Source organism: Amblyomma mixtum, chromosome 5 (assembly GCF_055824585.1).
Source record: "Amblyomma mixtum isolate Tamu chromosome 5, ASM5582458v1, whole genome shotgun sequence".
Taxonomy (NCBI): domain Eukaryota; kingdom Metazoa; phylum Arthropoda; class Arachnida; order Ixodida; family Ixodidae; genus Amblyomma; species Amblyomma mixtum.
The window spans coordinates 93,717,575-93,732,739 of NC_143016.1; the positions used below are offsets into that span (position 1 = coordinate 93,717,575).

At 45.8% G+C, this 15,165-nt stretch overlaps 1 protein-coding gene across 1 annotated transcript; it reads right to left on the minus strand.

Moving 5' to 3' along the window:
• Nucleotides 1–2,707: 2,707 nt before the first annotated feature.
• LOC149343083 (uncharacterized) lies at nucleotides 2,708–14,962 on the minus strand. The gene is made up of 6 exons (XM_089546886.1): nucleotides 12,295–14,962; nucleotides 9,964–10,050; nucleotides 8,038–8,285; nucleotides 5,810–5,924; nucleotides 4,982–5,212; nucleotides 2,708–2,841 (listed from the first exon to the last, which is right to left on the minus strand). The coding sequence occupies exons 1-6, from the start codon at nucleotides 12,401–12,403 to the stop codon at nucleotides 2,708–2,710; spliced, it is 924 nt and encodes a 307-aa protein (XP_089403012.1). The 5' UTR covers nucleotides 12,404–14,962.
• Nucleotides 14,963–15,165: the final 203 nt, after the last annotated feature.

Genomic DNA, 15,165 nt, shown 5'->3' on the forward strand with positions numbered 1-15,165 from the left:
TTCTGTGATGGCCATGATTCAACTTACCATGACATCATGCATCTCTTTGCAGGCTTGGCACTTCGTGAGGCCATCGTGCAAGAACTGGACGAGGAATTTGTTTGAATGCAGTCCAGCAGCCCCCTTGCAAGTGGAGTGCAACGATTACTTCGTATATGACTGATCAGTTCACTGGAGGACAGCTCCGTTGAGCGCTTTATGGATGCCTTAGCCGTGCCGCAGCAGCTTGCCGAGATGCTTTGTCCAACCTGATCGGCACTCGCCAAACTTGAAAATAAATTGTTTTCCCACAGCCTCTGCCACCATGCTCTTGGGCGCCTTTTCTTTACTTCCCAGGGTGGCTGGTGGTAGCGCAAACCATCCTGTGTGCGCTAGAAGCGTGATTCTTGTAACTCAAAGCAATAAACGGGTCTTTTTTCTGGAATTCTTTCGCACCCTCATTTATGAATATTTGCTAGGTAGAATGTTATGTATGTACATCTATCCACAGTGCCGGTCATTGGCGAGTGGGCTAATTGCATGTGCCAGCGTTCGAAAGCTGGATGCCATTATTCGAAAGCTGGAAACCATTATTCGAAAGCTGGATGCCAATATTCGAAAGCTGGAAACCATTATTCGAAAGCTGGCTACCAATGTTTGAAAGTTGGCTACCAATGTTTGAAAGTTGGATGCCAGTATGAGACCTTTGCTGGTCCATGCTGCAGAACGAACATCGGGACTGCGTTGGCCGCTTGATCGGCCGAGCGTTGGCCCAAAACTGGCATGAAAGTAAGGCCAATGTGTAAAGTGGTAGCGCTCGGCCCAAATGCCAGTGTAGGACCGATGTTCGTGCCAAGTTTTGCCAACACTTGCGCGACGTTCGGCCAATGTTGTTGTGCTGCCTGGGTAGTGACGTTTGGCGTGACGTCATACCAGCAGTGAGAGACTGGCTACCAACTCGGCTAGTCGGGTAATGGCGGCCGCTTGCTACGGCGCGCAGCGCTCTTCCCACTAGAGGCGCTGCATATGCGGTATAAAACACCTGCTTTCTCAACATACCAGGCTCAACGAAAGCTAAGCCCCCGCCAATTTTTTTTTATTGTGAAATCAATACTACGCTCATGAACGGACTGTCGCGTAGCGGCGGCCGGTAGCCATGTTTGGCCTTTATAATCTCCTCTGACGTCATACCACGGTGAGAGATGGTCTACCAAGTCGAGTCGTCGCGCAGCGGTGGCCGGTAGCCACGCGTGACACGCTCCTCCCGCACAGGCGCTAGTGACGTTATGGCGTGACGTCATACCAGGAGCGAGAGACGGGCTACCAACTCGGCTCGTCGGTTAACGGCGGCCGCCTGCCACGACGCGCCGCGCTCTTCCCACTAGAGGCGCTGCATATGCGGTACAAAACACCTGCTCGCAACCTACCAAACTTAACCAAAGATAAGGCCCCACCAATTTTTTAAATTGTAGGTAGATAGCGTTCCGATTCATTAAGTTTTAACAGCGTGAATGCAGGTTGAACACTAGGCAATTCTTCCTGTTTACAGTGTTATTTGTGTCAGTGAGGTGTGAGCATTTGAACTTCAGGCTCAGCTGTCAGTTTCATCGAACCAGTCTTAAAAGCTGGCCTAGACTCAAAGCCGATCTAAATCATATGATCTGGAACTGCCCGCAGTCCCTACCCGCGAGTCAATTCATTACCGACTCTGATCACTGGGTGGTGGTGGTGAAAAACTTTTTTAATACTCAGAGAGAGTTTTGGGATCAGACGACCCCGCTATATGGTCTGTATCCTTAGTCCGAGACACCGCACGACGAGGCCCCGTCTGTTGTCTGCTTTACTAGAGCCCTTTTGGGCTCCAGTGTGGAGCAGTTGAGGAAGGCAGTCTCCAATGCCTATCGGGTCGGGATTGGGGAAGGGTGAAGCTGAGGATTCTGATTGCATGCCCACACCATGTGAAAGATATCGCAGATCTCTCCACAGTGCAGGCAGCGCCTATCTGTGTTCGGATCAGTGTTTGGCGACGCCAGAACAGAGAACAGTTCCTGTCGCCGCAGAGTTCGCTCCTCCGCCTTACTCAGCCCCTTGGCAGATGCTGGGTAGAAGCGATGGCTGTTGCAGTAATGCATCAAGATTTCGCGGAACCGCAGAAGCGGTTTGTGAGCTTCTGAGCCAGGAGAGCTAGGATGAGGAGCCCGGCGTGTGAGCGCTCGGGCGGCCGCATCAGCGGCCTCATTGCCTCGTAGACTCTGGTGGCCTGGAGCCCAGAGCCCATCTTAGAATTGATCACTGGGAGGCTCTATTGCTCAGACCCGACCCAGAGACACAGATAAAGCGCCTCCAGCTAGCTGAAGACGCCGCCGCTGCCCAAGAGATAGCGGCCGCCGTTTAAGCGGGGGTCGACTTCAGGTCGCTCCTCTTTATCTGCTGGAAATAGTTTCATCACCACCACCACCACGAAATACACTGTTTTTAAGAGGAAAGAGGGATGATACTTTGGCATGTGACAGCAGTGCTGCCTTTCACCCGGAGACAGCTAATGGATCTCCGCCTCTGTTTACAAGGTCAACCATTCAGAATTGTTAAGCGCAACCATTTTCAGCCCGTCTTATACCATTGCTACACGGGCAGAGTTAACTGCGGTTAGCGTAACCGCGGTCAAGCGTAACCGTGGTTAGCGTGTGTTACACGGCGGACAAAACCGCAGTTACGCGACTAACCGCGGTTATCGCGAACCGAGCTTGGGAACCTCGGTTAGCTCGTGAACCGAGAAAATGGCGGCGTCCATGAATAGAGTCAGCGCGTCGGCAGCGTCGGCGTCCGTGTTGGCGTCCGCGTGCGATAAACGCACGTGCTGGTCTGCATCAGCGACGGAAAGCCTCATTAGGCTGTGGGAAAATCATTTGCGCCACCAGCTGGGGATGACTTGCAACTAGGGGTGTACGAATATTCGAAATTTTCGAATACATTTCGAATATTATGTTTTTAGTATTCGAATTCGATTCGAAATCCATGTATTCGTGTTGTTCCGAATATTCGACCCGACGGAATATTCGTATCTAGCCGAATATTCATTGTGAGCACCGGCGTTCATTTCGGTCCACAAGCCCTATCGACAGATACATAACAAAATGGCGGCGCCTACACGGAAGGAAAATTTTTTCTTCCTCCAAAAGCCATGCCGTAGCTAACTGCGCTAGTGAGCTTTTTTGTGGCTATACCTGCGAAGCTGGTATAATCAGAGCGGTGCACGAAATACCTCGCAATACGTGCCAGTTCAGTGCCAAGTGAGAGGGCATTTTCTGTGGCTGGGGGAGTCGTTTCAGTTAGAAGGGAACTACTTCTGCCTGACCATGTGGCGCAGCTGGTTTTCCTTCACGACAACCTTTTACGTCATCCCAGCAACGCGCTTTTGTGCTGATAGCAAGCTAGCCTTAATCAATGCTGTATACTAGCCATTTTATCTGATATTTCCACTCTTCTAAGAATAATGTTCGAGACTTTGATACTTTTTGTATAGCCACACACACCTTTTTTGTTCATTTAATTATCGATAGTTGAACTGTGATGTTCTTGTGTGCCCAAATAAATGTTTTGTAGTGATTAAATGCGTCGGTCCTTTATTATTCGATATTCGATTCGATATTTGGAACTAAGTATTCGTATTCGATTCGTGTTCGAGAAATTTGATATTCGAACACCCCTACTTGCAACGCAGAGATATATGTGGCGATTACGGCAAAACTGAACGCGCAACTCCCGTCAGGTATGCAGCCGTTCACAGTCAAGCAAGTTCGTCTGAAAATGAACAACCTTTTACAACGTGTTACGAACTATTGCAAGCAAATTTTTCGACACAAAAATTTTTGAACAAATGTTTTAAAGCAAATATCTTCTAAGTAACGCATATTTTTACGTACGGGAGTTTATTCCGCCAAATTTACGTGTCAGTTCGTATTTTTCACCCAAGAAGCCGGTGCCGCCGGGTCTTGCTCTACGTTTCCGTTTAGCGGCGGCGACGGAGCCCCGCCCCACGGAGAGCGTGCCAGTAACAGCGCGAGCTCGCTTCACGTGACCCACCGCTTGCTTGCTGCGACCAAGAGATGGCGGTGGCGAGAGTCGCGGCTTCGGCGGCGATGCGCGGGTGCGTGAGCGTGGGTGCGCGGGCACGAAGAAAGCAGCGAGCAGTGTGCAGCGAGCGGCCACCAAAACTGGTTTGCTGGTGTCCGGCGCCTCTTTCGATTAGAACACCACTCAGTTCCGTTGCTGTCGCGGCCCAAGCAGCACACCAACAATGGACCGACGCTGGCATAATGCTGGTCAAAATCGGCTCGAAAGTCGTACCGACGTCGGCATTGGGGCAAAAAGTTACTTTTTCCAACCTTGGCCTGATGTTCGGACCAACACTGAACCGACATTCATGCCACTATCAGACCACTGTTCAGCCGCTCTACCAACACTGAACCGACATTCATGCCACTCTCAGACCACTGTTCAGCCGCTCTACCAACACTGAACCGACATTCATGCCACTCTCAGACCACTGTTCAGCCGCTCTACCAACACTGAACCGACATTCATGCCACTATCAGACCACTGTTCAGCCGCTCTACCAACACTGAACCGACATTCATGCCGCTATTGTACCCACTTTCAGCCGCTCTACCAACACCGGCTTGACATACCACAATTAGGCCACTGTTCAGCCTTTCTGCTAACGCTTGCCCGAAGTTTATGCCACCATTGCATTTCCAGTTCAGCGAATATTCACATTCCAGTTAATGTTCGCATTGGGAAAGCCATGGGTTTTGGCATTGCAAAGCTGCAATCATCTCTTCTATACACATGCACAACAAAATGAGGCAATGAAAGAATCCAACTGAGAAACAATTTATTAAATAATTAGGCACCGTGGCTGGGGACGCGCGGTTGCGCGAGTCCTGCGAGGCAGCGAGGGCCGCGCAGGAGGCGGGACCTTGGGAAGGAGCCAGGGCCGCACAGGAGGAGGATTTCTGGGAGGTGGGGGCCGCTTGGGGAAGGGAGGGCACTGTGCTGGGGGCTGAAGCACAGGGGCTCGCAGTGGTTGCCAGGCCGGCAGCGGTACTTGGCAGAAACGCTTCGGCAAAACGCCTTTTGCGTCCGCCGCCACGGTCCACCGAACCTGGCAACCACTTCCTAATAAACCCCTGCGCTTCCACCACATCCGCCCCCGTCTTCTCACAGATGGCATCTGCATAAGATAAGCGTTCATTTTAGGCCAGCAGAAAAAGTTTGCTCGTTCACAGAAATCAAGATTATTTCAGCAACAGAGAAAACAGAAAAGGCCACAAGTACATGTTAACTCAAAGTGCGTGCCAGAATGAAAGGACTACAGTATCCAAATACAACTTGAGGGGAAAATCCACCTGAAAGCTCTTCTAACCAACTGTATAAAGCTGCTGCGACATCACGGTCGACCACTTTGCACTACTAACATATGGGAGCACAAATGGCTGGCAGATACAAGGCACGACTACGATCCATGACAAGAGATGGATGTGACTGATGGGAGGGCTTTCTTTGAAAGGCATCTGCTGACTCATATATCTTCAGATGCACATGGAAGAAAACTGCAGATGACTATCCCCATAAAAACAGTAACAAAATATTCACCTGTAATGAAAAAGAAAACTGGTAAAGTATCAACTGAAAAGAAGAAAAGAAAACAAAGCGCAGCAGAACCTGGTGCATGTTCTTCCGCTCATCTTTTAAAATTCAGTTAAAAGCTACTGCAACAACATACTTGTTGCCACCTTGCATAACTTCAGGGCAATAAATGACCACTTGCCCTTGCGGCCATGGAGGCTGTACATCCTCTGTACAGCCAACCCCATGATGGCGGTCATTATGTTGGAGCCCACCTCCCTCAGGCCCTTGCTCCCCAGGTGGACCAGCTGCTTTCGCTGAAAAGAAACACCACAGGTGCACAAGCTATTAGGCACAAACATAAATTATAATTTCATTTAGTTTAGCAGAATCGAATAGCTAAGGCAATTGTGTGACTACCTGTCAACAGCCCATGCGAGTACCTACAATCATAATGCATAATTTCTGTATGATACAATAGCTTGACTAGTTGCTACCAGCAGAAAGCACCACCACCAATATGGACATTCTTTTTTTTCCCAGTTTACTAAGAGCAGGGAAACTTTAGCGATTAAGCAAAGGTGGCCAACTCCTACCCATTATGCTTTGCATCTTGGACATTATTATATTATAACTATAATGCTTTTTGCAGATATCTATGTGCTGGATGTGTTTTCTCTGCACAGCCGTTACGCTAAAATTGATTTGGTTTGTAGAACTTAAAGTTCCAAAGTGACTCAGGCTATGATGAGGGACACCATAGTGGAGGGCTCCGGAAGTTTCGACCACGTGGGGTCTTTAACATGCGCCACTGACATCACACTGCACACGGGCGCCTTGCTTTTCGCCTCCATGGAAAACTGGCCATCACGGCTGGGTTTGAACCTGAGTCTTTGGGTTCAGCAGTCGAGTGCCCTAACCACTGAGCCACCATGGCGGGGCTCACTACCCTGAAATTGAGCAGTCTAATTAATGCTATACAAAGGGCGCTTATTTAAATCCCCAAGCACCTGAGTAAAGCTGCGTGCTTAGCAACCACATTTAATTAAACGATGTTGCTTGTTTTTGGCAGCAGATTAAGTAATGAAATGTGCATAATGTGAGCAAAAGACAGGGAAGAGGTGGGTTAAAGCTGCCCCATTATTTGGGAAACCTAGCCGAAATTAAAGACGCGCTGAGAGAGGACCAACTTCCAGCTGTGTTCACAGCAGTTCATGCAACAGTATATTAACCGAAAGCTCAGCTTCCTGTAAAACAGACCTTACAACATCCTTAATGTTAGCTACAAAGTCCACTGCTGAACTAAATTAAAACAGCACAACAATAAATGACAAATGTAAGGAAAATGAGGGGCTCGTTATGAGACACATACGAAGAAAGGCAGCCATAGGCAACAAAAGCATAGGGGATTTTTTTTTGCTGTTGATCGATGTAAAACAATAATGTAATCACAGAAATATTTGACTGAGAAAAAAAATTTGTTGGAACCAAGTCTGTTATGCAACGACCGGCCACCGGCAGAGCTCTGGAAAACTACATCGAATGACATCGAGTGACACCATCTGAGAGCAACTGCCCCAAAAAAGCCTGTGACTGCACCGCCAAATACCAAGCTACTACAAGATGTGACAGGTGCAATGCTTCGCACAGAACCAGCATCAGTAGCTTTGTTTGCTGTTTAGCGCTCCTTCTCGCCTAAACGCTCTGATGCGACAGCAGTCTCGCAGGTGGCATTTTCTTTGCATTGCGTGGCTGAAACATGATGTGACAACTGGCACTTGCCGTAAGCAATATTGCGAGCACCACATGTTCAGCACTGCTACTGAGCCCAACAAATTGATAGGAGCCAAAGAGCAGATAAAGAGAGTCCCCTAACAGCTGTCCCGACACGTGATGCAGTTTTTGCAAGCTCTGCTACCGGCTGGGCATTGCGTACCACTTTTGCTTCCAACAGTAAATCTCACCACACAAGGAATCGACAGGGCGTTCCAGTGAACACTCTCAAAAATTCCTAAAGAAGCGCAAGTTCGATATGGGAAAACAATTTTTTTTTTTTGGAGGAACGATCTCTCAGCAGTGGTGGACATAATTTACTGCATAACTGTGCGTGTGTTCCTGCAAATATTTCTTCTATTTTGAACTCCCTATTCTTAGGAATTCCTGAAAATGTTCACTGAAACAGCCAGTGTGTATATCAGCAAGCAACTTTCATGAACAGGACATTTACATTAACAAAACACACTGTGACAGCACACTCCAGCACAACAGTAGGAATTATATCTATGAAGAGCATGTTATTCACAGAGCACGGCATGCAAATACTCTTGGAGCTCAACATTTCTTCACAAACCTCGGAATTACATTAGGCATGCAATTCGTTAGTAGGCATTCATTTTTTCCAGACACAAATTATCAGAAACATTAAATCACCAGTCCAGCAGCCACGCTGTCGTCCTGGACGGCAGCTTCCGCAGTGTCCAACTGCTCGGGGGAGAATGCGGGCAGTGCAAGGGTGGGAGGCGGTGGCGAGGGGGACACTGGCCGAGTCCTCTGCTCCAGCTGCCGGTCTGACCGCAGCAGCACGTGATCCTCCAGCCTTTGTAACCGCTGCATTAAGTCGCGCTGCTGCTGTCGGACCTCCAGCACCAGGCGCATCAGCTTCAGCAGGGTAGCTGAAACTGAAGCAATCAACAATTTCAGTGAGAGCAGGGTTAACCTGGGCGCAATAATATCATTTGCGCACTGAGGTACAATAAAGAACAGCAACACACTCTGTACTATGCTCCTAAACTTCCACCAATTTTATCCTCCAAGACACTTCTAATTCATGTTCTATTCCTTGCTAGCCTAATTTAAATGCCATAAATGTCACCATGCACTGACAAACACCTAGGTGAAATGGAGCTGCTCTATGTGTGATAGCTAGCACAGAACCTGCAGCCTTGTTGTGTAAAGGACTTCTCAGTCTATGAGCTTCGCCAATTTTTACATTGGTTCATGGGCATTTCCACTGCTATTGCACCATGGCAGAGATGGCAGCAGTTAGTCGCAAATGGATTCTTCCAGTGTCATGAGAAGCATGTGCTAATAGAAGCCAGAAAGGAGAGCAGGCCTGTGCCCTTAATATAGCATTGCACCATTTGGAAAGTATTGCTTACGGCAACACCCACATTGGCCAAAATGCTGGAGGTAGACATCTGTTCTAACTGCAAGTGCTGGCAGGGATCAATGCATTAAAACTGCAACAAAGATAGCCCTTATGAAATTATAGCCCTTAGCTGACAAGCGAAATGCAACAAAGAGGTGGACCAAACGTTTCTTGCTAGGCACAGGAGGTGCCAAACCGTTGAGAAATAAAACAAGGTCACATTTATCTCTTACCACGCATCCATTTTGCTGCAGGCAAGACAAGACTAGGAGCCAGCTGATGTGCTCCACAAGGCAGTTAGGCTGTTCAGTTCTTTCCTAAGCAAGAGGTCCTCCTTCAGAGCATGCCACTATTATTGGCTGCTTATCTCCTTCAGCACCCTTTATGGGAGCTTTGTGATATTGCAATTAATTTTTTTCAGCACATTTCGCTGCATCCAAGGCACTGCACTCACTTCCAACCAATAAACTTTTAAAATACTTTGAAAGACAATGAAAAATTACAATATGGGCCTTGCTGACCTGTGTGCCTCTGGAAGCGACCAAATTATGCTGGTAAGGAAACAAATGCACAGAACATGGGACTACTGTGTAGAGTGCAATTTGTAGGAGTGGCTTCCTGGTGGTGATGTAGGCAGAGAGAGGCAACAGAAATGCCAGGATCCAAAAGAACCCAACAAAAGCACAACATACAGCTCTTGGGAAGGGCGCACAACAACCAGTCCACTATGAATCACAAGAGAAAGCAATGGAAGTACTAGGTTGTAAATTCCAGTACCACTTCAGTTCAATACAATCGTTTTTGAGAAATACATGTGATGATTTTCAGAGTGACCCCTTTCAAAGCACATAGTTTGAAACTAGAAATGTGCTCCTAGCACCATTGCAAGAGCCACTGATGAGAACTCCATGCAAATATCTTCCTGAATAAGTATATTCTCTAGATCTTTCTGGGCCTGTTGACTGCTGCTCGGCAGCAGCAGGTACAATGAGAAATTTAATATTTGCTGTTTTTCTATAAGACAAAGCAGATCTAGCTTCTACATCTTGTCGTGTGACTTGATACTAGACAAAATAGGAGTGTAATTAAAAGAAAGGAACACAGTGAAAAGATGGGACAAGCAGCATTTGTCCTCTCCTCTCACTGTGTCCCCAAGTTTGGCTTGCATTTCTCTTTTTGCACAAAAGTAAACAAAGTGAAAATCTCACCATCAACAGTCCCAGCTGTCGACTCCTCCAGCTCGCTGGGTGGCGCACTGTTTTCGCTCACGCTCTCCCCAGCGTGATTCAGTGGGGCTGAAGATGAACATGTGTCATTGATGGCAATCCAGGAAGTACAGAACACACTACTGTGTACAACTACAATGTCACATTTCTATCCTAATTGAATGCAGAAATGCTACTTCAGGATATTTTTGGAGAAGGGACAGAACAGTTGCATGGCCAGGCTGTTTTGCATACAGGTGATCTTAAAACACAATAGACACAAAATTACGAAGTTCAGAAACAAATTCCTGGTTATATAGAGATGCCCCCCAGGCAATAGTAACACTTCCTTTGGCCGAAAAGATATTTTAATTTGGTTTCAATCACAGGCTGTACAAAGACTTCATAATTCAAAACCCACCAAAACCGACACCTCCATGACAAGTAGTTGACGTGACAAACAATGTCACATCATGCAGATACCTATGACACATAAAAGAACGTTGTGATCCGACTGCGGCGGCGCGTTTCGATGGAGGCGAAATGCAAAAGGCGCCCGTGTGCTGTGCGATGTCAGTACATGTTAAAGATCCCCAGTCGGCTGAAATTACCCCAGGGCGCTGCGGCACCTCTTTCTTCCTTTCTTCTCACACTCCCTCCTTTATCCCTTCCCTTATGAATGTCCACCGAAATGCGAGAGAATTACTGCACCACTTTCTTTCCTGAAAAATCAGTTTTCAATTTTTTAAATATGTGTCTATAGTACTTCAATAATTACATTTCTCATGCACCAGCATGGTGCATTGGTACCGTATTTTCCGGTGTATAAGACGCGGCTTTTTTTCAAAAATCTTGCTGGTGCGTCCTATACAAGGGTGCGTCTTATATGCGAATTTTTCGTTTTTTTTTAGAGAGTTCAGAAATTACTCAGGTTGATTTTCAAGCTTTCTTTACCGAAAAAATATCACTACCAATGATGCGGTTGTAACACGGTTAATACTTCAATACAGGGACCACCGTGCGCAACTTTTTTTAGGTGAACTTTATCATGAAACGACGGGGATGACGACTTCCGGGATCACAAACACACCACCGTTTCGGAGGCCCCAAGCAAAAGTAATGTGAAATGCCAAAAGATGACAACAATCACGCTTCTCACCATTGTCAAGACAAGCCAGGACAAGCCGGCGTTCTTATTTTAGCCACCCTTTCCCATTTTGTTTGCTCCATGTACGTAGTGCGAACAGAATATTTCAGTCGCGTTGCCACCAGAAATGGGCGAACTTTTTGATAGCGCATCCGAAGGTGAAGACTTCCAAGGTTTTAAGTAGAAATAAAATGTTCTTATGGACATATGGGAGAGTTTTTTCGTTTTTCTTTCTTTTTTCTAAAACGTGGGCAGGAATGGTGTGAGTGTTGCCTTTTTCGACCACTTAGCGTTGCTTAAGAATTTCTCACAAGTACGGTGAATTTCATGATGGTCGCACAAGCGTGTTTAATTGATCCTCACTAGCCCAACTGGGTAAACTGGGGTGCGTCTTATATAAGGGTGCGTCTTATATAGCAACTTTTTCAATTACAGCCTGCATATATGGCGGGTGCGTCTTATACACCGGAAAATACGGTACATTTAAGGACATAAAAGAAACTGTCATGGCGAAACCAAAAACAGAGAGCGGAATATATGTCATGTGAATAGAAACCTGTTCGCAGTACTGTTAACGTGGGTAAGAGAGTTTGCCACGAAATGGTTACTGGCAGATTCACTGCTGATCTGAGAGCATGGCAAATGTAAAAAGCTGATGCCAAGTCTGAACACGTTCTATTTCTCTGCAAGTGCAATTAGCTACGGTGGAGTTTTTTTTCCCAGATTTTGCAAGCATACTACATAAATCCCCAATCAAAACTAACACAATGTCGACCTTACATTAAATAGAAATGAGAAATGGTGTTTTAGTTTTAAGGCGGTTAACATCCAAAGACGACTCAGGCTATGAGGGACGCCGTAGTGAAGGGCTCCGGAAATTTCGACCACCTGGGGTTCTTCAACGTGCACTGACATCGCACAGTACACGGGCCTCTAGAATTTCGCCTCCATCAAAATTCAACCGCCTTGGCCGGGATCGAACCTGCGTCTTTCGGGTCAGCAGCCGAGCGCCGTAACCACTGAGCCACCGCGGCGGCTTAACAAATGAGAATTCATGTCGTACGTGGTGACGGCAGCTGTACAACATCGTTGTGGCCCTTATTTCCTAAAAATAATTGCACATGAACGTCTTGTTGAGTATGCAAAATAATTTCTCATCAATAAAGAAATATGAGAATTTCAATTACCAGAAACTGCCGAGCTTTCTAGGGCTGAAGTGAACTCGTAGCGCCGCACCTTTTTTTCGGCGCTCTTGTAGGATCCTGCAAACATTCTCAATATCTCGACAAAAACCATGTCATCTCCAAGCAACAGTACGGATTTCAAAAAAACAAAACAACTGAGGCCGCCTTAATCAAAGAAAAGCTAATTGAAAACATAGAAAATAAACTGCTAACAGTTGGCATATTCCTTGATATGAGGAAAGCGTTTGACTCGGTTAACCATAAGATATTGCTTGAAAAAATGCGGTGTTATGGAATACGCGGCGTTCCTTTAACCTTATTTGCTAGCTACCTTGACAACCGATCTCAAACAACTATCATTAACGGTATTTCATCTGGGATCGGTCAGATTGTGTCTGGTGTGCCACAGGGCTCCGTTCTAGGACCAACGTTGTTCTTATTATATATTAATGATATCGTCAACCTTCGTCCAGCAGACAACATTATAATCTATGCAGACGATACTAACGTATTTTTTTCAGGGCAAGATAGTAATATTTTGCAAGCAGCCTCCAATAGTTGGTTATCCCAATTGTCTGTTTGGTTAAAATCAAATAGGTTAGAACTTAATGTCAGGAAAACAAAGTACATACTGTTTAGAGCCAAAAATAAGGAAGTTCCGAACAACTTCCAAATTCACTTCGAGCAAGCTCCTATAACTCGTGTCAGCTCTACAATGTTCCTTGGAGTCATTTTTGAAGAACATTTACTCTGGACAGATCACGTAAACTACGTTAGCACTAAAATGGCTCGCTCTGTTGGTATCCTAAATAAATTTCGCACAATACTGCCTCGAAAATTCAAACTACAAATTTATTTCTCTCTAGTCTTTTCGCATGTACAATATTGTTTGTTGATCTGGGGAACGACTACCTCAACCAATCTTGTGAAAGTACTTACTTTACAAAAAAGAGCTGTACGAGCGATTGATAACTTACATTACAGTGAGAGCACAGGTCCTTCCTTCCTCAACCATAGACTGCTAACCATCACGGCCACTTACCACAAGAAGCTTGCTGTTTATATCAGAAACCTTATGAAAGGAAACTGGCAGACTTTCGAGAGCACATATTTAATTGCCCAAACAGCATACAGTCTTAGGCACCCTCAATACCAAGCATCAAAATCCCGTACAAACTATGGGTTCCAAAAACTAACTCACATAATTCCTCATACATTAAACGCCTATCCATATTTAACAGAATTGTCACTACAAAATATGTCCGAGGTCAGATTTAGGAAAACTGTTCATGAATATTTTTGTTATAGCTATTTGTGGTGTGTTTTTACCTAATCAGTTTTTGTCTGTTATGTTTTGATCTTAGTTTTGTTGTGCTTAGCTCTATGCATGCCTGATCTCTGTTTCGTTGTCAATATATCCGCTGTTTTTCTTGTTTCTGTTACTTATGGAAACTTTGTACCATTGCCAAGTGCCACTTTGTTTTTTTGTTTTTTACATGGGGAGGGCAGGCCTCTGTCAGGCGCTACTAGGCGCCTTTAGCTTGCTCTCCCTTGTTTGCAGTCTCTGTACTGGCCAAACAAAACCAATAAATGAAAATGAAAAATTACAAATCAAAAACCAAACTCTTGAGCAATCTACATGAAAATTCTACTTCATATGAAATAAAGCAACATTTCTCACATTGCTGGGATCCATTGACACCACACTACACACACACAAAAAAATAATGTGAGTGTATCATGCTGGTATTTCAGGATGAACATCTTAGAGCAGCCTGATTGTTAGAATAGACAAGGAAATGCTCCAGCTCATTTTATATCGCAGTTTACTGTGTTTTATATTCCAACCAATTATTTGGCACATTTCAGGACAAACAGGTCACACTGCAAGTCACGCCATTATGCACGTAGTTTAAATATGCTTGCTTTCTGGCATTTGTAATTTCCAGGTAGCAAACAGCATATATAAGGCCAAGGTGCAGTGTGGCAATGACACAGGCATCTTACATCCCTGTCAGACGGGCATTTCGAAGGCTCTCAAACTGATAGTCTATCACCTCACGCTGAGCGCTGCTACAACGGAAGTTTTAATGGCCATTGAGTATATAGTCTATAGAGTCAAAGCAGTGTGGAACTCTTTAGCGAGATTTCAAGGGCCCTCGAGCATTGTACAAGGTTGTTAGCATTGTTTCGAGCGGCACCAAAGCATGCTCTCATGCATGATATGTTCACAGTAGAAAAACGTGAACAAAGATTACCCTCCCAAATTTTAATGCAAGTACCAAACTTTAGCTTCTACAATGATTTAAAGATTGTGTCAGTCTGGTTTAAAGTGCATTACTTTCATACTCGGCATTGCAGAAGACTGAAACACCAGCGGTATTAGTATTCCCAGAGCACTACAAACTGCGACAGCAAATCACCTAAAACGGCAGTGCCTTTCAAGACAAGGCAACTGACCTGCAATAATAACTCAAAACCTCCTACGATCCCAAATAAGGCTGTTTCTGTGCCGATGCTCGAGAAGCTGCATGTGTGTGCGCACATGTTAGTCAAACACACTAATTTTTTTCGGCTGGTAAAGCCCTTTTGTAAAACCATGGTCAGTGTGACCATTACCAGAGCATGGGAAATGATGGCCGGCACACGAAAGCACGCGGCGCTGCCACCCCAGTCCTACCACGGTAGATCCCGAAGTGATCCAAAAGCTTCACTGCCCACACTGACCAACAGCCACTGCTGTCTCCATTTCACTTCACCCACAGCCGATTGTGCGGCAGTCACAGGATCCCGAGGTTCCACTCGCTTTTCTCAGTGCTTGTTAAGCAAATCACTCGTGTATACAATTAATGAGTGCTTCAAGATTCCTGCAGG